Genomic DNA, 25446 nt, shown 5'->3' on the forward strand with positions numbered 1-25446 from the left:
AATACTGTTCAGAATAACCCACTTGTCAGGGGGATCCACAGCTCTCTGCTTCTTGCTGACTACTACTTTTCAGCAACAAAGCCAAGATCTTCTCTTCTTCTTGATTTTGAAATACAGTCAAACCTCGATATAACAAATTTCAGGGGACCATGAAAATTAAATTGTTGTACCAGTGTTATTGTTGTTATGAGGTTTTTTTTATTGTTATTCCGACCAGGGAGCCATGTTTTCATGGCTGAGAACTACATTACGATTAGATTAGATTATATTAGATTAGATTCAGTTTTCGTTCCATAGACCCAAAAAAGAGATGAATCTCGTGGTGTGGAACATGTGAGAAAGTATAACGTAAGAACATAAAGCATACCCTGATCATTTGTCAGGAGATTGTCAAAATAGGTGAGTACAATGCAGTAAACTGGAACTGCTAATATTTACAGAATTAACTCGCTGTCAAAATGAAGCATTATTATGCAATATTAATAAATTTATCATACACAAATTACCTAACATTGACTGTTGTGACCAAGTGCTGTCAAAACTGAAATCTAACAGACATTTTTACTTAAGCTGGCTTAACAGTCTCTGTTAAGAACTTCATGTATAGAGCAGAAGGAGTTGCCTATCAAAAACTCTTTCAAACTCTGTTTAAGCCATGCTTTATCTGAAACCAAGTTTTTGATGGTTGCTCGCAGTTTATTGAAAATGTGTATTCCTGTATATTGAGCCCCTTTTTGGACCAAGGTAAGTGATTTTAGGTCTTTATGTAGATTGTTCATATTCCTAGTAATGATACTGTGCACTGAGCTATTGGTTGGAAATAGAGATATATTTCTTACAACAAATTTCATTCACCACGCGGGGTAGCCAAGCGGTCTGAGGCACCTTGTCACGGTCTGTGCAGCTCCCCCCCCCCTCCCCCAACCCCCCCCCCCCCCCCCCCCCCCCCCCCCCCCCCCCCGTCGGAGGTTTGAGTCCTCCCTTGGGCATGGGTGTGTGAGTTGTTATTAGTGTATGTTAGCTGAAGTTAGATTAAGTAGTATGTAAGCTTAGGGACTGATGACCTCAGCAGCTTGGTCCCGTAAGACCTTACCACAAATTTCCCATACCAAATTTCATTCAGGAATAAATATACTGAGAAGCAGTGGTTAAAATAAAAAGTTCCTTGAACAGGTTTCTACATAATCATCTTGAATTTATACCACAAATGATTCTTGTCACACACTTGTGAACCCTAAAAACTTTTGATCAGTTTGATGAGTTACCCCAGAATATGATCCCGTATGATGTAATAGAATGAAAGCAAGTGGAGTATGCAAGTTTGTTTTGAATTTATATCTGTAGTACTTTTATGATTAAAAATAACATTAAAAGACAAATAATGAAACTCATTTTGTTCACTTCATTTACTAATACTGTACCTGTAGAATATCTTACTTTTGTGTACAGAAAAATTCACTTACTATACTTTGTTCCTTTTTTCTTAAATATTCTCTTGTGAATATTGTCTTTATCACCTCTAATGCTATCAACTGCTAAGCTTGAAACACTGGGAATTGCAGATGCTACTTCCGGAATGGTTTCCAACTGACCTATAAGCTCCTTCAGAGGAAGGGGATTTGCACTTATCACATCACTGTCATCGTCAGAATCTTCAACAAGTGAATTACCCTTTAATCCTTGATGATAAATTCATCGGTTTATGCTTCAAACACCAACACCTCATCATCCACTGACAGGTATTCAACTACTGAAGCATCTATGGTTTTCGCATTCGGCCGTACACTGTTCCAGGAACAAGCAATCATGTCACAAGCCTGCTTCACATTGAAATTGTAGGGATTGCTCACCTTTCTTTCAGTGTTTGCGATCATGTGTTGAACTAAACATGAATGGTATTTTGTCTTAAAGTTTTTGATCATCCCCATATCTTGTGGCTGAAGAACCAAAGTACAGTTCAGGGGGAAGTAGCATAGTTCAATGTTCTTGAACGCTGGCAAGTTGTTATGCGCACTAAAATTATCCACCAGCAATGCAATTTTCTTATTCCTCATTAACATCTCTTTATCAAGTGAAAGCAGCCACTCACTAAAAGGAGTAGACATCATCCATGCATTTTGGTTTGCCTTGTAATTGACTGCAATAAAAGAAATCACATTTACAATACGACTGTAGCAAAACATTACAGCTGAAGCTATACTACACTCAATTAACTTATAAATTAAAGGAATGTAAAATAAGATGTATTTACCCTCCTACCAAGTAAGCTTCTTACATTTTTGAAGCACCATGGGTTTACGGATCGTCCAATCACCAGTGGTGTCGATTTGTGTGTCGCTGACATGTTGCTACAGAGAACAACAGTTAGGTGTACTTTAGACTGTGTCTCTCCTTTGCACTTTTCTCCTATAAAGGCCATCATCTTCCCTAGCTTCAGTTGATAAAACAATTCTGTCTCGTCTGTTTTGTACAGGTTTTCAGGACTGTATTTTTCTGACAGTTTGCACATAGTGTTTTTCCTTAAAGATTATGCATGACCTAAAGGTGCTGATTTTTCTTCTCCTGGAATCATTTTAAAAATGATCCCATGCCTGTCCTTAAATTTTTGCAACCATTTGTTACTTGCCTTAAAATTAGATTTGCCAAGTAACTTGGGAAATCTAAGGCTTTTTGACATATCAACGGACCATTAATTGGTACATTCTGCACACGCATCTCATTAAACCACCACAGTGTAGGACTGTCCACATCATCAGTAGCAGCCGTCTTCATTCTTTTTCTTTAAGTGTTAAATTTGGCACCTACAAAACTTTCTTCAATTTCTTTTCATTTTTTAAGGAATGTAGCCAACGTTGATTGTGCAAGTACGTACTTCCTTGACACATCTACTTGTTTCATTCTGTTATCAATGTCTTTGAAAACCTCCATTTTTGTCTCCAACCTTATTTGTTTCTGAGTTGTAGCCATTGTCCAAATCTTAGCGAAATCCAAAGCATTTACATCAACTAAAAACATTCACAAATCGCAAAAATCACGGTGATATGTTGCGCGTGAGCCCAACAAAACACTTCTGTTTGCTACTGAAGCTCAACAATGGACAAACTAAACACTCATTCAAACAAAGGAGCTCTTTGACGTTTGCCACTCAGCACAGCTCGCCTGTGGCTGTTCGCTATTCTCTTTACTGCTAGAATAAATACAGTACTGTAGTCTGTAGCGAAGATTCTGGAAAAAAAAGTACCAGAAGTATTGTAGCTAAATAAACAATACATACTGCTATAGTGAGCTGCTTAGAAGTAGGAAATAGTCAATTCCTCAAAATTTTGTCTTTGTTATAACAGGATGTTGCTAAATTTATTTCAGTGTTGTAATGGGAATAATTAACATAATACATATAGGCAGTCAGCTGGGGCCATATAAAATTATCACTGTACCTGAGTTTATTGTTGGATTGGTAATCGTTATATGGAGGTTTGACTGTAGTTGGATAATATTTATTTCTGCTTTGAAAGGAAAAAAGTAATCTTGTCCTGTGGCTCTGTGAAGAAAGAGAAAATGTTATAAATTTTCCATAATTGTAGGGTTAGGGTCAAACATTTTCGGAATTACTTACTCATGCCTGCTTAACTCAAATAATTAATAAATGTAGCGCTTGTGTTTGCAAAGAAAGAACACTGTTTAGTAAAGCAATGCTGTTTTTGTACTGGCAAACTAATGAGATACATAGGTAGATATAGAATTGGCATTTGAGCAAAATACTCAGTGAACACTGGAGATTTATGTTCAGTTGGCTGCGCTGCTGTTTCATATTAGAAATAAGGAAGAAGCAACTGTGTCACATGATATTAAGAGTTGTTTCTCATTATGTTTATATTGCTTTAGGTATACCATAACTTCTATGTGACATCTGATATTATATGCACATTTCATTTATCATGTTAATACTTGCAGACACACATTCAGAAGACGAAGATTCACAATATACCTTGACTTGTTTCTGTTGGTTTGATTCTTACTTCACCGTTGGGCTGCACACTCAATTTTCATCAGGTTTTGATAGTACACACAGGTCTTCTTTTTCCTTGCAGGATGTGGAATGCATGTTTCATATAACTAGCAAGCTAACAAACACAATGTAATAAATCACCTTATTTTACCACTACTCTTTCTCTTTTTCAGGAAGTGTGCAATGATTTCTGCACATTACGGGATGAGTAATGACTTTGATAGCTTGATAATTTCGTTATGCAAGTTCACAATGTTATTAAACAATGCAGAAACACCAGATAACCTAACAGTTTCATTTGGAGCAAATCCAAAAGCTCAACTGGCAGCAAAAACAGTCTTTAACTTAGCACACAGACATGGTGATATACTTCGCGAAGGTTGGAAAAATGTCCTTGATTGCATTCTGCAGTTGTACAGATGCAAGCTTTTGCCTAAAGCTCTTGTGGAGGTGAGCAGTCCCAAAACATTTTTCCCTTGTTCTACTTCATTTCATTTTTTCACTGTTTCATAGAAAATTTCTAATGACATTGATGCTTAGCTCTTATTCTTATTTAGAGGTCCTGTCGCATATATAAGGAATTATTTATAATTCTGTCAAATCAACAGATAAAACCCAAAAATTCGTATAGAAATAAATGCACTCCATGTCAGGTGTTTGATAAAACTCATGATGATGATTAATGTTTTTCTTTTAGGCAGAAGACTTTATTGATCCAAGTGGGAAGATTTCCCTGATGAGAGAGGAGACACCATCTCAGAAGACAGAAACAGGACTCCTGAGCTCGCTCTATTTGTATATTGCTCTTGGAACAGGTATTTATTTTTGGGCTTGTGATACTTCTGACTCTACAGAACAGCTTATCTTTATTCTTTCTCCATTTTTTTTACCTCTTAGTAGCAGGTATAGATTGGAAGAAGAAATTCCTTTCTTCCAGTGTTGTGTTAAAAATTATTAGTTTTATCTTGTTGTTAATGAAGTTGCAAACACAGGACAACTGTTGTCCTGCTGCTAGCACAGTGACGGGTACAGTCTCTCAAATTTTTGTATGTCCATCCTTGGGATTGGAGGTCTGAGGGACTTCGGCCATTCACTTACGTAATGAAATGGGACACCTACAGCCATCCTTAAGATGTCATCATATGGCTACCAGTTTCGGTGCTTCAGTGCACCATCTTCAGGTGTTAGCTGGTGCTGAAGGGTTAACACCATCTGTACACACGATTCATCAGTGGGCAACATCTATAACAGATTTTCACAGACTACCTGTATCAGTGATATTCTCTCTCCAACTATCAGCTAATGCCACCAATGTGCAACAACTGCTTAGAAAAGGAACGTAAGTTCACAACCTTCCATTCTCTTCACAGTTTTCTATGAAACATCTAATTACACTAATTTACTGCTGCCTTAAATGTTAAATACATAAAAGTCTACAAACAATAATGTAGATATCTTCAAGAATGAAAACCAAACTTTTCCATCAGAAATTATAGTTAGGCATGCCTTCGGTTGTCAGGTACTTTGTGGCTGTGATGACTTATTTTTGAAAGGACTCGTAAATTAATAAATGTAGAGATACAGTCAGCTTTGTTTATTTAAATGCTTGAAACTCCAAGGTATATTAGGCTTTGTGAAGACACTCCTTCCATTACTTCTCCCACAATCTGTCAAATATCGCAAAAATGCACACTCTTGGGTGTCAGTCTGTGGTTGCTATTATATCTTTGAGTATATTAGTAAAAAAGATAGTGTACAAAATTCTTTTGCCAATGCTACTTGCTCCCTTCTCAATTGTTGTATTAGAATCATCATCATCATCATCATCATCATCATACAAGATAGCAAAGCATGCCTGTGGATTCGTCTTGAAATTAATCAGGAAATATAGGAAATATCTGAAGCGAGGAAAATTTAGAGCACTGCATTCCACAGCCAGTTAAGACACTTGGGAATTGATGAAAATTGTTCAGACATGCTAATTCACAGTGATTCATGTCATTGTACTCGAAAACTGGCAGATGTGATAAACTGTGATCATTCCACCATTTTGCGACATTTGCATTCAGTGAGGAAGGTTAAAAAAATTGGGTAGTATGGGTACCACATGCTCTAAACAAAAAAATCACAAAAATCAGCAGTTGCAATATGTGCATCTCTGCTCACTCATCATCAATTGGCTCATGAACAACAACGACCGTTTCTGTCCTGTATCATTACTGGTGGCAAGAAATGGGTCTTAATGGTAGCATAAGGAAAAGAAAGGAATGGCTGAGCCCAAACAAAGAAGCAACTCCCTTTTCAAAGACGTAGGCATATCAACAAAAAATAATACTATGCATCTGGCGGAAGAGCGATAGTGTGGCATACTACGAAATGCTTTCCTGAGATGTAACCATCACTGCTGACATTTACATTTTATGTATACATTGTCCTTTGTTATTTGTAGTTCACTGTTGCCATTTGAGTTTATATACTGTCATTTTGTCAATTATGGGCTATTCTAACTATCCAGTCAGCACTCAAAACAACAGATAAGACATCTTGGAATGCAGTCAAAGAACGATGATTAGGAAGACTGTGTGAAGTGATGCTACTCCACCATAATGCCCACCTGAATTCTGCTAGACTGACAAAAATACTATACAGGAATTGGGTTGGGAAGTCATTCTGCACGCACTGTGTTGACCACATGTTACACCCCCAGATTTTCAGTTATTTCTGTTGTCTGTTAAACAATCTACAAAGAACTTCCTTTCTGGATGAAAGTGCGTTTCAAATATGGATCAACAAGTTCTTTGCCTCAAATCCACGTGATTTCTACAGTCTTGGAATCAAAAAGTTACCCCAGCATTGGCAGAGTGTTGTAGATAGTAAACGATAACATGTTATTGATGACTAATGTCTCTGTTATGTGTATCTGTTGTGTTTATTAAAGTTATGGATAAATGCTATGAACTTGCGCACCAATCTAATATGTTCTATGAAGATTCTTCCTTGAGCTAACATAATTTTTTTTTCTACCCTTATACATTTCTGTGATGTCATCATCAACAGTGAGTTCTTTTTTCTCTGTCAGGTAAACGAGTAAAATATTACCTGAGAAAAGTTTAGATTTTGAATAGGAGTAACTGTATTTAAAAAGTTTCAGGAAATATACACACACCAAAAACAGTTTTGCATCACCTCGGTTCTGAGAGTCCCAGAAGCTTTACAGAAAATTGGAATAGAGATCAACATAAACATCATTTCCATCCGTTTTATTGCTCATGAAAACCACACATTGCATGTTGTGCCACCATACAGCAAGACCTTCAGAAGTGGTGGTCCAGATTGCTGTACACACTGGTACCTCTAATACCCAGCAGCATACCCTGTTGCATTGATGCATGCCTGTATTCGTCATGGCATACTATCCACAAGTTCATCAAGGTACTGTTGGTCCAGATTGACCCACTTCTCAACGGTGATTAGTGTAGATTCCTCAGAGTGGTTGGTGGGGTTACGTCGTTCATAAACAGTCCTTCTCAATCCATCCCAGGCATGTTCGATAGGGTTCATGTCTGGAAAACATGCTGGCCACTCTAGTCGGGTGATGTAGTTACCTTGAAGGAAGTCATTTATAAGACATGCATGATGGTGGAGCGAATTGTTATCCATGAAGACAAATGCCTCACCAATATGCTGTCGATATGGTTGCACTATCGGTCGGAGAATGGTATTCACGTATTGTACAGCCGTTATGGTGCCTTCCATGAGCACCACCGGCGTAAATCAGCCCCACATAATGACACCCCAAAACAGCAGGGAACGTCCACCTTGCTGCACTCGCTGGACAGTGTGTATGATGTTTAGCCTGACCAGGTTGCCTCCAAATACGTCTTCAATGATTGTCTGGTTGAAGACATACGTGACACTCATCAGTGAAGAGAATGTGATGCCAGTCCTGAGCAGTCCATTCGGCATGTTGTTGGGCCCATCTGTACTGCGCTGCATGGTGTCGTGGTTGCGAAGTTGGACCTCACCGTGGATATCGGGTGTGAAGTTGCGCATCATGCGGCCTATTGTGCACGTTTTGAGTCATACCAAGATGTCCTGTGGCTGCACGAAAAGCATTATTGATCATGGTGGCATTGCTGTCAGGGTTCCTCTGAGCCATAATCCGTAGGTAGCGGTCATCCACTGCAGTAGTAGCCCTTGGGCTGCCTGAGCGAGGCATGTCATCAACAGTTGTTGCCTCTCTGTATCTCCTCCATGTCTGAACATCACCACTTTGGTTCACTCCGAGACGCCAGGACACTACCCTTGTTGAGAGCCCTTCCTGGCGATAAGTAACAATGCGGACACGATCGAACCGCAGTATTGACAGTATAGGCATGGTTGATCTTCAGACAACACGAGCCGTGTACCTCCTGCCTGGTGGAATGACTGGAAATTATTGGCTATTGGATCCCCTCTGTCTAATAGGCGCTGCTCATGCATGGTTGTTTACATCATTTTTGTACTGATTACTCTGAATTATATGGTATTGCCATTCTAATTTGGGCTTCCCGTATTAATTCCAGTTGAATGCCAGAATGATCCCAAACGGTTGGCCATGGCTGTCACCTTCCTCATTTCCAGCTCATCGCCAGTAATTTAAAATTAACATTTTGTACTGTTATGTCAGTATTATGATCTTAATGTATAATTTGTTTTTTAAAGAACCATCAAACCAAAAATCACCATCTCCTGAAGACCAAGAACACATACGCTCGGCACGTGCATGCGTAAGAGAGTGTCATGTAGAGCAGCTAATAACTGAATCAAAGTTTCTTCGTATAGACTCTCTGCAGGAACTAGTCAAGGTGAGTACCTATGAATATTCAGTGATGCAGAATACACAGTCCTTCCACATTGTCCCATGACCAGAATTTGTTTTGTTTTGTGATGTTTATTATAACTTCTACAAACAAATTATCCTTTGTAACATGTATACATTTGAAGATTTCCTTACACATTTCTGATCTTTTTTAGAAAACATAGATAATTATTGTTGAAAATAATTAATTATGAGCAATCTAGGTAATATTATTTTGGAAGAAATTCAAAGTTTTATTAGACTTACAAAAAGCATTATATGTCTTTTTAATGCAAAAATTAAAGATTTTATTTCCTTCCTAGGCTTTGATATATGCCTCCCATGGCCCAGATGGTCATGTTTCCTTGGGCCTTTCTTTTGAAGAAGATGTTTCTGTATTTTTCTTGGAACTTTTACTGAAGATTGTTATACAGAACAGGTGAGAACTGAGAAGTGTGCAATGTTTTAACATTAATATTTTGTAATATAGGTGCTAGCATAATGAAACATAGCTTAAACACTTGCTGCTTGATAAGTCAACTTGAATTTTTTAAGGTCTAGGTTTCTACGTAAATTTTAAACTATTCATTAGTAAACTGCCAGGCAGATAGGTTATTTATTTTTTAGTTAATGGTTACTACAATTTGTTAGCAATTTTTTTAATTAAATGGAAGTGTCCCTTGAATGGTGCTTAGCTGGTGGATTTTTGCAAAGGCTCTTCAGATTTTGGAATATTATGATACTGAATTAAAGTTCGTATTTCATTGAAAATAATCCAATTTTGAATGTATAATGTAATTGGCTAGATAAAAAATATACTCGCCAAGTGGCAGCAGGAGATCACACACTTAAAGATATTTACGTTTGCAAGATTCAGGAGCCAGTGGCTCCTTCTGGCAGAAGGGTTGGAGTGGGAGGAAGAGGGGTTAAGGAAAAGGGCTGGTGAGGTTTAGAAAATGTGGATGGTTTGGAAAAGTTACCCAGAACCCTTGTCAGAGAGACTTTCTGGATGGGATAAGAAGAAAAGACTGCTTGTTGGGGATTGCATGAGACGAGATTTGAAAACCTGAGAGCTTAAAGGTGGAAGATACGGTAAAACGCAAGATAGATGTTTCTGCCAAAACATTGTGCATTAGTTAACAAGAGCAGGAAGCTAAGTATGTACTATGTGATGGAGGTGGGGGAGGGCATTGACATTTCAGAAATTGAAAAATATAGAAAACGAGAAGAGAGTGAAAAAGGAATAGTTACTGTGAAGAAATGCTGAGATGAAGAATTTAATGTAATTTTAGTGCCAGGTGTGTGGCAAGAACCGAGGACATGTTGTAATGCCATTTCCCACCTGCTGAGTTCTGAGAAACTGGTGTCTGGAGGAAGAATCCGGATGGCACATGTGGTGAAACAGGCACTGTGGTCACAACTGTCGTGTTGCAGAGCATGCTTGCAATAGGATATTCTGTGCTGCTGGTATACATTGTCTGCTTACACCCATTCCTGCTAACTGATAACTTGGTGGAAGTCATGTCAATGTAAGAGACCGAACAGTGGTTACATAACAGCTGATATAACATTTTTCATTTCACTGGTGTTTCTCCCTGTGATAAGGTATGTTTTACTGGATATAGGGCACCACCTATATCAGTCCCATAACTGACAAACCATATGAGGTGCAATATTCCAAAATTCGCCTTATCCATTTTTTATGAAAACTGAGTTATTGCCTTATCTCTATAGCTCATGTTGTTTGGCATCTTTTCCAATAAGAAAACTGTTCCTAAACCTGCTTTTTCCCCATGTAAATATAGCACAAATTCAGCTGACATTTCCAAAACCTGCCTTATCCTAAGATGTTTCCGAAATCCACCTTATCCAAACACCTGGTACCACAACTGGAATGTATCTCAAATAATAATGTATGACGTAAATGTTAGTACATTGTTTATGAAGTGCTGAGTTCACTGTGTAGTCTTTGAAACAGTTGGCAATACTGTTCGCCCCAGTTTCTCACACACACGTGTTTGAAAGACATGCCAGTGGTGTCTAAAGTTTCAGTAAAATAGTGTACATTAATGAAAAATGGAAGTCAATTGGAGATTAGCCATATACATATCAGGAAGAAGACAAGAGATCCTTAAAGATGGAAAAAGAATACAGCTAAATGGAATAGCTAAACATGCTTACCTATATGTTGCTGTAACATACCCTTCGTCTGTCTCAGTCTTCCATATAAAAACTATTTAAGTTTGTTAGATTTATTTTGTAAACCATAGAACCATCTTACTCATAATTCTTCATTCAGGTATGTTTCAAAATGCCTGCCGACAGTGCTTACTTGCAAACATGCGAAAACTGTCTTCCAGTGCGATGAACTTCGCAAGATGTAAGGTGATTTCATCAAGCGTATTCTAAGCTCAGTGACCAGGTGAGACAAGATGAATATATTCTGAGATACACAACTCAAGAAGCACCTAAAACAGAGAGAGCTGTGAAGCAAAACAGTTCCAGGAAATGCATGTCTGTAAAGTATTTCATCAGAGTCAAGGCAAGCAGTGGACCCACATTAGTGCAGATTTGTCAGAAGACCTTCTTATCAATACTGGGCATAGACAGAGTGAAAGGAGTGTAAAAAATCATTCACCACAGGTCTGTCACCAAAGGAGATTGGAGGAGGTGACGCAAGATCTCCCAAGTATCTCAAAATACAAGAAGAGGTTAAAGTATTCATTGAAAAACTACAGCCCGTCGAATCTCACTACTGTAGACGCAAATCTATGAGATTGTACTTGCCTACGGAACTGAGTATTCACAAATTATGGCGAAGTCATAGTTGAGGAGCCCTCCCTGAAATGAAAGTGACGTAAGATTATTTCTGAACAATTTTTTTTTGACTGATTATAATATTAGTTTCAAGGCACCAGCTACTGTTGTATGTTCTGAATGTCAGTTCCTCACCCTGCAAATGAAGTCAGCTTGTCTGTCGCTGAAAGAAAAGTTATCTGCAATGACAAAATTTTGTGTGCATAAGGTCAGAGTGGCTGCTTTTAAAGCCCTGTTACAGAAGGAAGTCAGCGGTGATCAAAATTTCCTTCGACTGTCGGAAGAATATGGCCTTGCCCAAGCTATCAGATCTTATTACTCCAGGCAGTTACATGAATATAACCTTACAATCTGCAGAGGTGGGTCAAAATCTCCTCAGAACAAAGAAATGAATATGATCTACAACTGGATCGAATGCCCCAAAGGGTGCAATGAAATTGTTTCCACTTTACACTACCACCTGAACCATTCTGATCTACAGGAGGTTAAAACTGTTGAACTGTATGAAAATGGGTGCCCTGGCCAAAATAAGAATTCTGCAATGGTTGGAATGCTGTGTTATTGGTTGCAGCTTGAATCTCCCATTAACATTCAAGTAATACATCTAATGTTTCCTGTTGTTGAACATTCTTTCCTGCCTCCAGACTGTGTTTGGAAGAATAGAGAAGATGATGTGGAGAAGAACTGTCATTGTGGATCCTGCAGAATATATTGAACTGTTTGAGGAAGAAGATACTGTTCTAAGACTTGGAAGTAATTTCCCCGTACAAAACTGGAAACATAGTGTATCTCAAATAAATAAACCTCCAAGTGGATGGCATTTCCGACTTTACCAGTATAAAAGAATTGTCTTCAAGTAAGGCAAGTCTGCAGTTTTGGTTAGGGGTGAGCCCAATTATAGATGTGCATTGGTGTTTTCTGTTCTCTCTTGAGGAAACATTAGAAAATTGACAATATTACCTTAAGTACTCTACCGAAAGGTGTGCCCCAAACCTGGAAAAATTAAAGGATATCGATAAACTGCTCTTGAAACGGTTTGGCAAAGCCATGTCTCCGCAATACCCTTTCTTTCAGGAGTGCTAGTTCTGCAAGGTTCTCAGGAGAGCTTCTGTAAAGTTTGGAAGGTAGGAGACGAGGTACTGGTGGAATTAAAGCTGTGGGGATGGGGCGTGAGTCGTGCTTCGGTAGCTCAGATGGTAGAGCACTTGCCCGCGAAATGCAAAGGTCCCGAGTTAGAGTCTCGGTCCGGCACACAGTTTTAATTTGCCAGGAAGTTTCATATCAGTGCACACTCCGCTGTAGAGTGAAAATTTCATTCTAGAAACAATCTAAACAATGGGTTACAAAGGGAGAATCTGCACCAAAAAAGGTGAAGACCATTCCTTCTGATGGAAAGGTTATGGCGACTGTCTTTCGGGATTTGCAGGGGATAATCCTCATTGACTATCTGGAAAAGGGTAAAACTATTACAAGTGCATACTATTCATCATTATTGGACCGTTTGAAAACCGAGCTGCAAGTAAAACGCCGGTGATTGGACCGCAAAAAAGTCTTGTCCGTCATGACAGTGAACCAGCACACACCTCAGCAGTCATGGTCGCACAATTAATGGAAATAGGATTCCAACTCATTTCATATCCCCCCCTATTCTCCAGTCTTGGCTCCCTCAACTTGGAGATAGAAAGAGCAGATGGTACTCTAGCAGAAGAACCACAGGTGGTTTTGAACAGATGGCAAGAATATATTGAATGTCTGTATAAGGGGGGTGAAATGCAAAGCAAAATTAAGGTTGAAGAGGAGCAATATGTGCTGGAAGATGGAAAGGGATTCACCATCTTGGAAGCAGAAGTTGAAAAGCTGCTGAAGGAGATGAAGAATAGGAAGGCATGTGGAATTGATGATTTACCAGCAGAACTGTTGAAGAGTCTGGGAAACAAGGCAAGTAAAGAAATAGTCTACCTCTGTAACAAGATATATGACAAAGGGGAAAGGCTTGAGGACTTCCTTGCAACAGTAAGGATACCAATAGAGAAAAAGAAAAACACTAAAAAATGTGAAGAGCATCGGACCATCAGTCTATTTCTCATGCAGCTAAAGTGTTGCTGAGAGCGTTGAATAGAAGGCTATATGGCAAGCTGGATAGAGGGATTGCAGAGGATCAGTTCGGATTTAGAAGAGGAAAGGGAACAAGAGATGATACTGGCCTGTTAAGAACTATAGGGAAAAGATATATGGAAAAAGGTAGTGAAATCTGTGCTGTTTTTATAGATTTAGAGAAGGCTTTTGACAGAGTTCAGTGGAACAAGCTGATGGATATTTTGAAGAGGAAAGGAGTAGAGTGGAAGAGAGATGACTTATACAGAATCTATATTTACAACAGAAAGTAAGGACAAGGATTGGAAATGAAATGTCAGAAGGAAGCAGCATTGGATGAGGTGTTAGACAAGGTTGTTGCCTTTCCCCATTGTTGTTTAATGCATACTTTGAAGAGATTATTTCGAAAGCCTTAGATGGGAAAAGAGGAATATGTATTGGTGGAAAGAGAATAGAATGTATAAGATTTGCTGATGACATGGTATTAGTGGCAGAAAGTGAGTAGACAGTGAATAACATGCTCAAAGATCTGAATGAAGCCTGTGTGGAATATGGGATGCAAAGAAACACAGCAAAAACAAAGAGTATTGTCATCAGTACAAGACACAGACTGTTCAATATTAAAATAGGACAATCTACCATTAGCCAAGTAAGCGCATTTAAATATCTTGGAAGCACAATACTGAAGAGTTGAGACCTCACCAGGAGGTGAAACTTGAATTGCTGTAGCGAAGGAGGCATTCAACAGAAAGAGGAGACTCTTATGTGGCAAATTAGATAAAGGTCTAAGGAAAAGGCTTGGCAAATGTTTTGTCTGGAGTGTGGCTCTATATGGGGCAGAAACATGGACGCTGAGATGAGAGGATGAAAAAAGGTTTGAAGCATTTGAAATGTGGATTTGGAGGAGAATGGCGAGAATAAGCTGGCTGGAAAGAGTGAGTAATGAAAGAGTAATGGAAAGGGTTGGTGAGAGAAAGTGTCTGCTGAAGGTTGTAAGAGAAAGGAAAAAGAACTGGTTGGGACATTCACTGAGAAGGGAGTGCTTGCTAGCAGATGCTTTGGAAGGATTAGTTTGTGGGAGAAGACTGAGAGGAAGAAGGAGATACAAGATGATAGATGACATAAAGGGAAGAGGAAATTATGCAGACCTGAAGAGGATGGCAGAAGACTGGACAGCCTGGAGAACTACCATGTGAAAACCTGCCTTTTGGTAGGATGGCGATGATGATGATGATGATGATGATGATGATGATGATGATGATGAATTTTGTTTTGTTTGTTGGCCATAGTGAGGTCTAAAACAACTATCAACACAAAGTAAACATATTACCTCATATTTGAAGAAAAAAAAGATATTAATAACAAGCCACAGTTTAAATGAAGATGACATCATTGGCTTTGATTTAGTCTGAAAAATATGGATTTTTTGTAAGTACTAACTAATAATGGTTTTTGGAACAAGACATACAGATGATTTTACAACAGTTGGGCCAAATGAATTTAGTACACACTTTTCGTGTACTACTATTTTGTGAACTTCCGCTGTAATAACAATGATCCACAGGACTCCTCTGTGTCATTCCCAAAGTTGGTGGTTGGCTGTCCACCAGAGGCATGACAGAGTTTTTTATTTTGAAGGACAGTCTTCTTGGTAACTTTTTTTCCCAATCTTCAGTGAGCCAGAGGTTTCAACCAGGGACAGGTAAATAAGGAAATCTCAATGTCAAACCGCAGTGTAGTTATGGTTGTTGTTGTTGTTGTTGTTGTTATTGTGGTTGTTGTTGTGGTCTTCAGTCCAGAGACTGGATTGATGCAGCTCTCCATGCTACTCTATCCTGTGCAAGCTTCATCATCTCTCAGTACCTACTGCAACCTACCTCCTTATGAATCTGTTTTGTGTATTCATCTCTTGGTCTCCCTCTACGATTAAACCCTCCACGCTGCCCTCCAATACTAAATTGGTGATCCCTTGATGCCTCGGATCAGATCATGTCGTACAAACTGATCCCTTCTTCTGGTCAAGTTGTGCCACAAATTTCTCTTCTCCCCAATTCTATTCAATACCTCCTCATTAGTTGTGAGATCTATCCATCTAATCTTTAGCATTCTTCTGTAGCACCATATTTTGAAAGCTTCTATTCTCTTGTACAAACTATTTATCGTCCATGTTTCACTTCAATACATGGCTACACTCCATACAAATACTTTCAGAAATGAGTTGCTGACACACAAATCTATACTCGATGTTAACGAATTTCTGTTGTCCAGAAACGCTTTCCTTGCCATTGCCAGTCTACATTTTATATCCTGTCTAGTTTGACCATCATCAGTTATTTTGCTCTCCAAGTAGCAAAACTACTCTACTACTTTAAGTGTCTCATTTCCTAATCTAATTCCCTCAGCATCAGCCGACTTAATTTGACCACCTTCCATTACACTCGTTTGGCTTTTTTATGTTCATCTTATATCCTCCTTTCAAGACACTGTCCATTCTGTTCAACTGCTCTTGCAGGTCCTTTGCTGTCTCTGATAGAATTACAATGTCATCAGCAAACCTCAAAGTTTTTATTTCTTATGCATGGATTTTAATTCCTACACCGAATTTTTCTTTTGTTTCCTTTACTGCTTGTTCAATGAACAGATTGAATAACATTGGGGATAGGCTACAACCCTGTCACCATCCCTTCCCGACTAGTGCCTCCCTTTCATGCCTCTTGACTCTTATAACTGCCATCTGGTTTCTGTAGTTATGGTTCACTGCATAAATGCAGTATATGCAAAGTGCCGTTGAGGGTGCTAAGGTGCAGGAAATCAGAAATTCAAGATGATGACCTCGTACCATATTTTATGGATATGTCATATAGCATGCACATCTTATCAACTACATCCAAATCATTATTCGTGCAGTTGTATTAGCTTATTATTTCTGGTTTCTTTTCAGATCCTGTATCTGCATCAATTTTTGTGTCATTGTGTATTGTTGACATCAAAATCACCACTTTGCTAGGGTTCAACATGTAATAAACCAATGTGCAAGGGGATGGAAGCCAAATTTTGAAGAATTTATTGGATTGCCGTTTGCCACACACAAGTCTTTGGGGATGTCTCTCTTGTCCATCCGTACTGTGGCAACCATGGTTGTTCTACTTTCAAACAGCTGCTTAGCAACATGAAGTGAAGAGAACCAGTTGTCCATTGTTATATCGATGTTTTTGCTGAGCACAGGATGTAGGATTCTCATTACCACATCATCTCTTTCATTACTGTAGCGATATGGCCCTTCTCATTGTAGGCCTGCATATATTTCCAAGTTGAAAGTATATGGGTAGTGAGCATGGACAAGCACAAATACCTCCCCTCTTTATTTTGTGGGCTTGCTGGGAATATACTGCCTAAATGGACAGTGTCCCCTGAATGCCAAAAGCTGTTCATCCAAAGTCGTTTCAGCACTCTGGAACACAATAGTGTTGAAAATTTGTAAGGAACATACAAAATACTTCATGTATTGGGGTGAATTTGACAATTTTTGCATGAAGTTCCCAGTCAGCAATATCAAACTGCAAAGTTCTGATAAGAACTTTGTTTGAGCGTAGTCAAATACACACACAAAAGGATAATTATTCTTGATATGGTATATTTTTTATGTTAGTGTATGTGACTATGAGGTCAATGATATTATTGACCAAAAAGGGATGTGCAATCTTCAGTAGTAGTTTTCTGTTTGCAGTTCCTTTAGGATGAGGAACCACATGTTCAATGTTAAGAGTTCTACTTGGTCCTACATTCAGAGTAGTAGTCTTTGACCATATCATGTCACCTACACAAGTGTTAGAGTCAACCTACCTACTTCTCTGGGATGGTTCATCATGTGAAAATTCAGGACTGTTTTCAGATGCCTTACTAGGGGCTTCTTTCTCTTGCTCAGACTCAGGCTGATGGTCCTGCTGTCCCAGAACACAATCTGCATCATTAGAATTCGTGAGGATTATCTTTCTCCTTCTCAGTCTTCTTCAGCAACGCTAGAATTCGAGCTTCCTGCGTCTGATCCATAATTTTGCTAAAATTAAATCAAACTACATGATTATTTTAAATGTTTGTGTGCTGTAAAAAAAATAATCAGTTAATATAATAAACATATTCCAACAAAGTGAGGAAAAAATGGACTACGGAAAAAAATGTGTTCCAAAAATACTTAAGTAATAGTTTGTGCGTATTACAATGGTAGATCAAAGCCTTTAACAAGCTCCTGTGGCACAAGAAGTGACCTGCACTTGCACTATGCTGAGAAGGTCCCCCAACAATCAGTCTTAAAGTACACAGAGGCTCAAAGCAGTGTCACTACTTGATTTTCAAATTTTTTGAATTTCCACATGTGGGTCACTTATGTAATTCCTGCAACTACTGTAGGGTTTGGGCTTGATATGGAGAGAGGTATGAAGCCGTTAGAGATGTGGAGTTATATGTCCGGGAAGAGGGCTTATTGGATTGGGGAGGACTGGGTGAAGATATTGACGCTGTGGGGGAATGTGAATGGGATGTCTTGGCCCTGGGTCTAGATCATGAAGATGTCATCAGTGAACCAGAACCTGACAAGCTGTTTGTGGTTTTCAGGTGGCTTTGAAGTTTTCCTTCAGATAGACTGTAAACAGGTTGGCATAGTGGGATGGGAGGATGCGACACTGGTGCCTATGGCCTTGCTGCAAGTTGTTTTTTATGTCTTCCCTGCAAAGGTGAAGTGGTTATGCGTGAAGATGTAGCTAGATGTGTAAGGGGTGAGGTGACGCTTTAGGAGTTAGAAGGATTTTGGGAGAACTGTTCAATAGCGGCAAGGCCATGAGCACAGAGGGATCATGGCATATGGCATATAAGGAGTGGTATCAGCGACATGGTGGTGGTGATGGTCGAGAGTTCGTGAAGGAAGTGCTTTGTATCTTTTTTTCATGTGGGTGGCTAGGATGTGACAATTGGTTGGAGGTGTGATAAACAGAAACAGAGATACTTTCAGAGGGATCACAGTAACCAGATATAATGGTTTGGATCTATGTATTTTGGGAAGCATGTAGAAGATGGGTGTGTGGAAAGTTGTTGGGAGTGGAGTAGGAGATAGTCAGGGCAAGGGGTTGCTTCTGGGAGGAGTCTAAGGATTTGAGTAGCGATTGGAGGTTGTGCTGAACTTAGGTGATGGGATCACTATGACAGGGCTTGTTATGTGGAGACCTGACCTTATGTCAGGTAATCATTGTGGATAATTGCTACATGGTGAAACCTTTGTCTGCAGGGTCTGTCTGGACCACTGAGACAAGAATGATTAATTTGCAAGTTTTATGTATGTCTCCTAATTTGATGCACTCCTCATCCTCAGTCACTGTTTAACCAGTTTCTGGTGTTCATTGTGTGTGGTGATAGCAGCACACAACAAGACAGATGAAGGTTTTTAGAACTTTAGTTGTGTTTCGGAGATTTTTCACTTTGTAGCAGCTGTGCACAAAAATAACGACTGTGATACTAGTAATTTGATATAGTGAGTCTATTCCCTAAATAAAAATGGATTTTTTTCTGTCTGTTTTGTGACATACTTCCAGATAATACTTCAGTTGTTGCTGATCAATCTCATAGTGAAACAGGTTATCAAACTTCTTCGCTTTTCTAACTACAGCAAGACTGGAGTAATTAGATCCATTGTCATTACTGAGAGCTGTTAGGCAAGGACATTGCTAATATGTTTCCTAAAATTTTGTTGATGGCTATGATGCATGTGCTGACGTTCAACTTTCAGTGGTCACATTACTGCCTTATAGATTTTGGGACCATTATGATGCAAATCACTCATTTGCTGTGCTAGAATGAGATATTCTGAGCTGCTTCTACTAATATTTAATCAAATTTAACTTTGACATGATCCCACAACAAGGAACTATTGAGCCAGTCTCAAAAAATATGTTGTATATGCCAGTCACTTTCTGATTCTCTAGTTTAATTTGGAAACGTGTAGCTTCTGATACTATTTACCCATATAGATGCTAGGACCATTTACCTTATCTGCTGATATTCAAGGTTAGATTATAGCTGGCAGTGTTATGAAAAGGATAGATTGCTACTCACCATATATTGGAGATAGACACAACAAAAAGACAATCAAAAGAGTAAACTTTCAGCTCAAAAAGATCTTCTTCTAAATGAGACGAAACACACAAACTCTTATGCAAATGCCACTCACAAAGTTTGTGATTTTACTTTGCATGAATGTGCATGTGTATGTTGTCTAATTCAGATGAATGACTTTTTGGGCCAAAAGATTACTTGGTTGACAGTCCTTTTGTTGTCTCTCTCTGTGATGCAACATCTCTGCTACATGGTGAGTAGCATTCTATCCTTTTCATAATATGGTCATTATTACATCCTGGATTTTCCATTGTAAGATTATAGCTGAATACTTAAGCAAATTTATATTAAAACATTAGGAACAGAAGTCTGCTTACTAAAGAAGCAGGTAAAACTGTAAGAGAAGATACGTAAATACAGTGAAGATACGTAAATACAGTGAAATGTTGTTGTCTGAGAATATAAATGCCTTTTCAGAGAGTAGAAAAATAGATAGTTGGAAGAGAAGAAAGTGATAAAAAGATGGCTGTGAATAAGCTGCTCAAGATACTGAATATAAAAGAACTGCTTGGAAATCGAATCTAAAACAAATTAAGCCTCCAGTTAGGCAACTTTTGTTATTCATCATACATGAAAACACCAAATTACTGGGTTCAAGTTCAAAAAGTTGGTGTATACAGAGCTATGGCTGTGACAATACACACATGCCTTTCATGATTAACATTATTGCACTGTGACTTAGAAATCTCTCTCTTTCTCTCTTTAATGCCATTTTATGGTGTCAGTTGCTGAAACATTTTTTAAAGGTTTTGTGGCATGTATCTAACACAAGTGTAACAATTCATGATCAAGCAGAAATGATGCACAGACTGTCCATTTGAAAAGAAAGAAAAAGGGAATAGCAAAATACTAGTAAATGAAATTATAGGGTAATGAATAGTGTCATTTCTCAGTAGCCTTGAAGTTTCCTCTAAAATGTATGTTATCCTAAAGGTAATTTTTGAAATCCGCAGACTTAATGGAATGATTTGCTTTTCTTGTTTGTCATTTTCTTGTCACCGTTAAAGCAGATTTCATGTATGAAATTGATGTTTCATTATTTTAATTTTTATTTTAATGAACTTCTTGTACATACATTAATTTTTGGCTGCAAAGTAACCAAATCTGCTCCTTCCATTTCCTCCCTGTCCACTCTCATTTCAAATTTGTCATTAGGTCCTTTTTGATTATTTTACAGGGATCGTGTGAGTTCAATATGGCAGGTCGTAAGAGATCATATGTATAGTCTAGTAATGAGTGCCTCAGCTTGTGATCATTGTTTCTTGATGGAGAGATCTGTTGTTGGTTTGCTGCGATTGGCCATTCGACTTATGCGAAGAGAAGACATGAGCCCTATGGTGAGATGAAATACCTATTTATTCCTGTTCATTTGTACCTCTTCAAATTCTATAATGTTGTAGGTTTAATTGTACCAGGTCGACATTGGAATATCATAAATGTTTGTGCAGGAATTTTGTTGCCAATCTTAGTTCCAATAAGAACATCACTTACACAATCAGTACTAGATTATTCTTAGCTAGAGAACCATGTAAAGCATGCACAGCATATTTGTCGTATATGATGTATCTAACACCATCTATGCTTGACATCTGTGTTAGGTCAAAGGGTTAGGCTACAGCAGTCTCTAACAGATATGATAGCATAGTTATCTGTATAAGAGCTCTTTGTGAAATATTATGTTTGTTAATGAATTGCAACACTATAACTTCATGTACTTCATAAATGCTTAGTGAACTGTTCTTCTTGTCAGTAAATTAAGAATAGAGGTGAAAAGAATGAGTGAGGGGAATAACTCTTTCCATGGCATTTTGGCTTGACCAAACACTATTACACATTTTAGAAGTGCATAGTGTATTCTCACTTTGTTGAAATTGATTAGTTTGAGCTATGAATTTCTAAAGTTACTATGTTTTTCAGTGAGATTTTTGTGAAAAAGAATGACCATGGGCAGTGTAGAGGTGCTGCTCCACTGTGACAATGAAATTATCACTAATAATGTATTAAAATGTGTGTGTGTGTGTGTGTGTGTGTGTGTGTGTGTGTGTGTGTAATTATGTATATTTCGGAACAGAACACATTCAGTACTCAGTTCTGTAGTTCAACCTTAAAAAGTATTAGCTATGATGTGGTTGTAGTTTATAAAGAGATATTGTGAGACCACAAGATTAAAGATAAGTAAAAGATTGAAATGAAAGAAACATTAAAATGTTTCTAGTTTCATATCATTTTAAACAACATGTTATAGGATACAACTTACAGCAATAAACTTCTATGAATTTTTTCCATTGTGGATGAGTTATTTATTATTATTATTATTATTAGTAGTAGTAGTAGTATAACAGATGAAACATAGAGGTAGGCTTTTGTAGCAAAATAACCATAGCATGCACCATACAGCCATTCTGCCGAACAGCCGGCCACGGTGGTCTCGCGGATCTAGGCGCGCAGTCCGGAACCGTGCGACCGCTACGGTCACAGGTTCGAATCCTGCCTCGGGCATGGATGTGTGTGATGTCCTTAGGTTAGTTAGGTTTAAGTAGTTCTAAGTTCTAGGGGACTGATGACCACAGCAGTTGAGTCCCATAGTGCTCAGAGCCCTTTGGACCATTTCTGCAGAACAGAGTGTAATGTAAGAGTGGTAAGGAAAGAAAGAGATGGTTACTGAAGCAATGTGTGCAAACAGATGAGGAAATTGCAAGAGCTAAAGACATTTTGTATAAATTGTGATGGATGAAATCTAATTTTCCTATAAGAAAGTTGGGGAAAGATGATCATAAAAAAAGGAACCTCTCAGTTTTGATTAGGCCAAATGAGGTTTTACAGACTGACAGGTTCTCTAAGGGAGAGAGACGTTAAAGTCCCAGAGCGCAACATTACAATGGGGTTGATGAAAGATGTATGAACTATTTGCATGGAAAAGAGTAGAGGATACCAAATGAAGATGTAAAAATGATGTGTGCTGTTTTTTAATATCATATCTTTCAGCCTGCTGTGTATGTTTGAGCCATATATCCATCTTACTGCCAGGTGGTGGTCTGGGTTTGAATATCACTTTAGTACAAATTTCCATTCATTACAGTGCAGATTTATCATTTTTGAGCAGGTTTCACTGTTATTTAATGCTAGTGCATTACATTTATTTGATCGCTATCAATTCTGTACATTTGATTTAAGTTGATTTAATTTGAAAAATATTAGTTACTGTTGTCATTTTTAGGTTTTTATTTGGATTATCGTATTCTTAATTCTGAATTTTTTTGGATTATGGTATTCTTAATACTGAATTTTTTTGTAATTTAGTTTCATTAAACATATTATTTGATAGATTTAATTGTTCTGTGTGATACATTTTTCAGGTTCTTCACTCTTTAAGAATGTTGCTCTTGCTGAAACCTTTACCACTTCTCCGTGTTTCTCGTCAGATAGCTTATGGGTTATATGAGCTTTTAAAGACAAGTGCTGCTAATATTCATTCGGAAACTGACTGGACTATTATTTTTACACTGCTTGAATGTGTGGGTGCAGGAGCACATCCACCAAGAGTGGTAGGTGACAACAGTGGCGTTCCGGATGAACAAGGTTTGTACTGCTCTTAATAAATCATTGTGTGTGTGTGTGTGTGTGTGTGTGTGTGTGTGTTAGGGGACAGAATGAAAATAAAAAGGGAATAAGAAACATAATTGCTTAAATATACACAGTTATTCTAAATGATGTACCTATTTTGAAAACTTCATATGTATTCAAGTACAAATCCAAAATTAACAAGTTTTATACCAGTGAAGAGAAGAGGTTTCAAAGTTTTGTCATAATGTTTATCAATTTAATAAATTTAATAATTTTTAATTAATTAGTTTTTAATAATTATTTAATAATTAGAAATGTGATAAATGTTGAATGTGGCCACCGTTGGCTGCACGGCAAACATCGACGCAGTAGCCAAACTCGTCCTACACATGCAAACCCATATCTGCTGTTATTGAGTGCAGGGCAGCAGTGATCTGGTTCCACAGATCGTTCAAGTGGTTGGTAGAGCTGGGACGGAAACAGCTTCCTTTGCATAACTCCATAAGAAATAGTTGCAGGGTGAGAGATCAGGAGATCTCTGTGGCCAGAAGTGCAGAGCCAGGTCATCAAGTCCCCTGCGACTGATCCAGCGCTGAGGAAGGGAGCCACTCAGAAAGCCTTGTACATCACAGTGCCAATAGGGTGGAGCTCAATCCTGTTGGAAAATGCTCAAAATGCCTCTTACATCATGGTGCCAATGAGGCAGAGTTCCGTCCTGTTGGAAAATGAAGTTCTGGGAATCTTCCATAACTTAAGGGAACATCCATTGTTCCAACATATGCATGAAGTTCTGGGAATCTTCCATAACTTAAGGGAACATCCATTGTTCCAACATATGCGGGTACATGATTCCCGTTACAGTTTTTTCTGCAAAGAAAAATGATCCATAAACCTTTGTATGGGATATGGCACAGAACATGTTGCTCTTTGGTAGTCTCTTTCACGTTGGAATGGTGAATATGGATTTTCGAAACCCTATATGCCAACAGTGTGTCTGTTGACTTTTCTACTAAGGTGGAATGTCACTTCAGGGCTAAAAATTACATGCTGTAGAAATGTGTCATCTTCCATCTTTGTTAGCACATAACCACAAAATGTGAGACACTTCTCTTTGTCATTGGGGTTGAGAGCCTGCACAAGTTGTAATCGGTAGGGCTTTTGCAGCAAGTGCCATCTCGGAACTTTCCATACAGTTGGTTGGGGTTTTCAAAGTTCTCGATTGGCTCTATTGGGAGACTTACTGGGACTGAGCACAAAACTTTCTTGAATCCATCTGACAACATCCTCTGACACATGCGGTCGGCCTGTGCTTTTTCCTTTGCACACACTCAGTCTGTTTAAATTACTTAAACCAACGGATAAGGCTTTTGAGAGTTGGTGGTTGAATACTGAATTTGGTACAAAATGCCTGCTGCACTGCAATTTGTGACTCACTTTTTGCAAACTCAAGAATGTAGAAAACCTTGTGCTCCACAGTTGCCATCTCACTCATGACTGACAGTGAAATGGAATGACGGCCCTATTGCTGCGCGAACTGTACCGGCCCGTTCTGAAACTGTCACCACCTGCCAAAAAGATTGAAACTTCCTCTTTTCTCTGTTATAAAGCTTGTTCATTTTGGGTTTATACTTGAATACATATGAATTTTTGAAACTGGATCCATCATTTAGAATAACCCTGTATTTTAAAGAAGTTGTGGGTAAATGAAGGTTAACCCTTGCATCACCAGTGGGTGGTGAGTGGAGGGGGGGGGGGGGGGTCGTGTACTTTACGCCCCTCTTTAGAAAATACCATATTGCAATTTAGTCATGTACTTTGTTTTAAAATTTTGAAAAATTGTTTATTTTTAATGATCCTATAATTATTTTAAATTTCTCAGTAAAATTTGGCCCAATAATTTATGTAGTGAATATAACTTTTCACAGAAAATGTCATATTGAAGTTGAATAACAAGTACACTTTC

The 25446-nt window shown here is 38.4% G+C and overlaps 1 protein-coding gene across 2 annotated transcripts in view; it reads left to right on the forward strand.

Moving 5' to 3' along the window:
- The window catches only part of LOC126236190 (Golgi-specific brefeldin A-resistance guanine nucleotide exchange factor 1), a 321970-nt gene that overhangs the window by 142579 nt on the left and 153945 nt on the right, over positions 1–25446 (forward strand). For both annotated transcript variants that reach the window (XM_049945293.1, XM_049945291.1), the window contains exons 18-23: positions 4180–4456; positions 4704–4821; positions 8711–8853; positions 9170–9285; positions 21097–21256; positions 23276–23498. In XM_049945293.1, coding sequence (XP_049801250.1) covers positions 4180–4456; positions 4704–4821; positions 8711–8853; positions 9170–9285; positions 21097–21256; positions 23276–23498 — 1037 coding nt within the window. The remainder of the gene's footprint in view (positions 1–4179; positions 4457–4703; positions 4822–8710; positions 8854–9169; positions 9286–21096; positions 21257–23275; positions 23499–25446) is intronic.

Source organism: Schistocerca nitens, chromosome 2 (genome assembly GCF_023898315.1).
Source record: "Schistocerca nitens isolate TAMUIC-IGC-003100 chromosome 2, iqSchNite1.1, whole genome shotgun sequence".
NCBI classification, from domain to species: Eukaryota; Metazoa; Arthropoda; class Insecta; order Orthoptera; family Acrididae; genus Schistocerca; species Schistocerca nitens.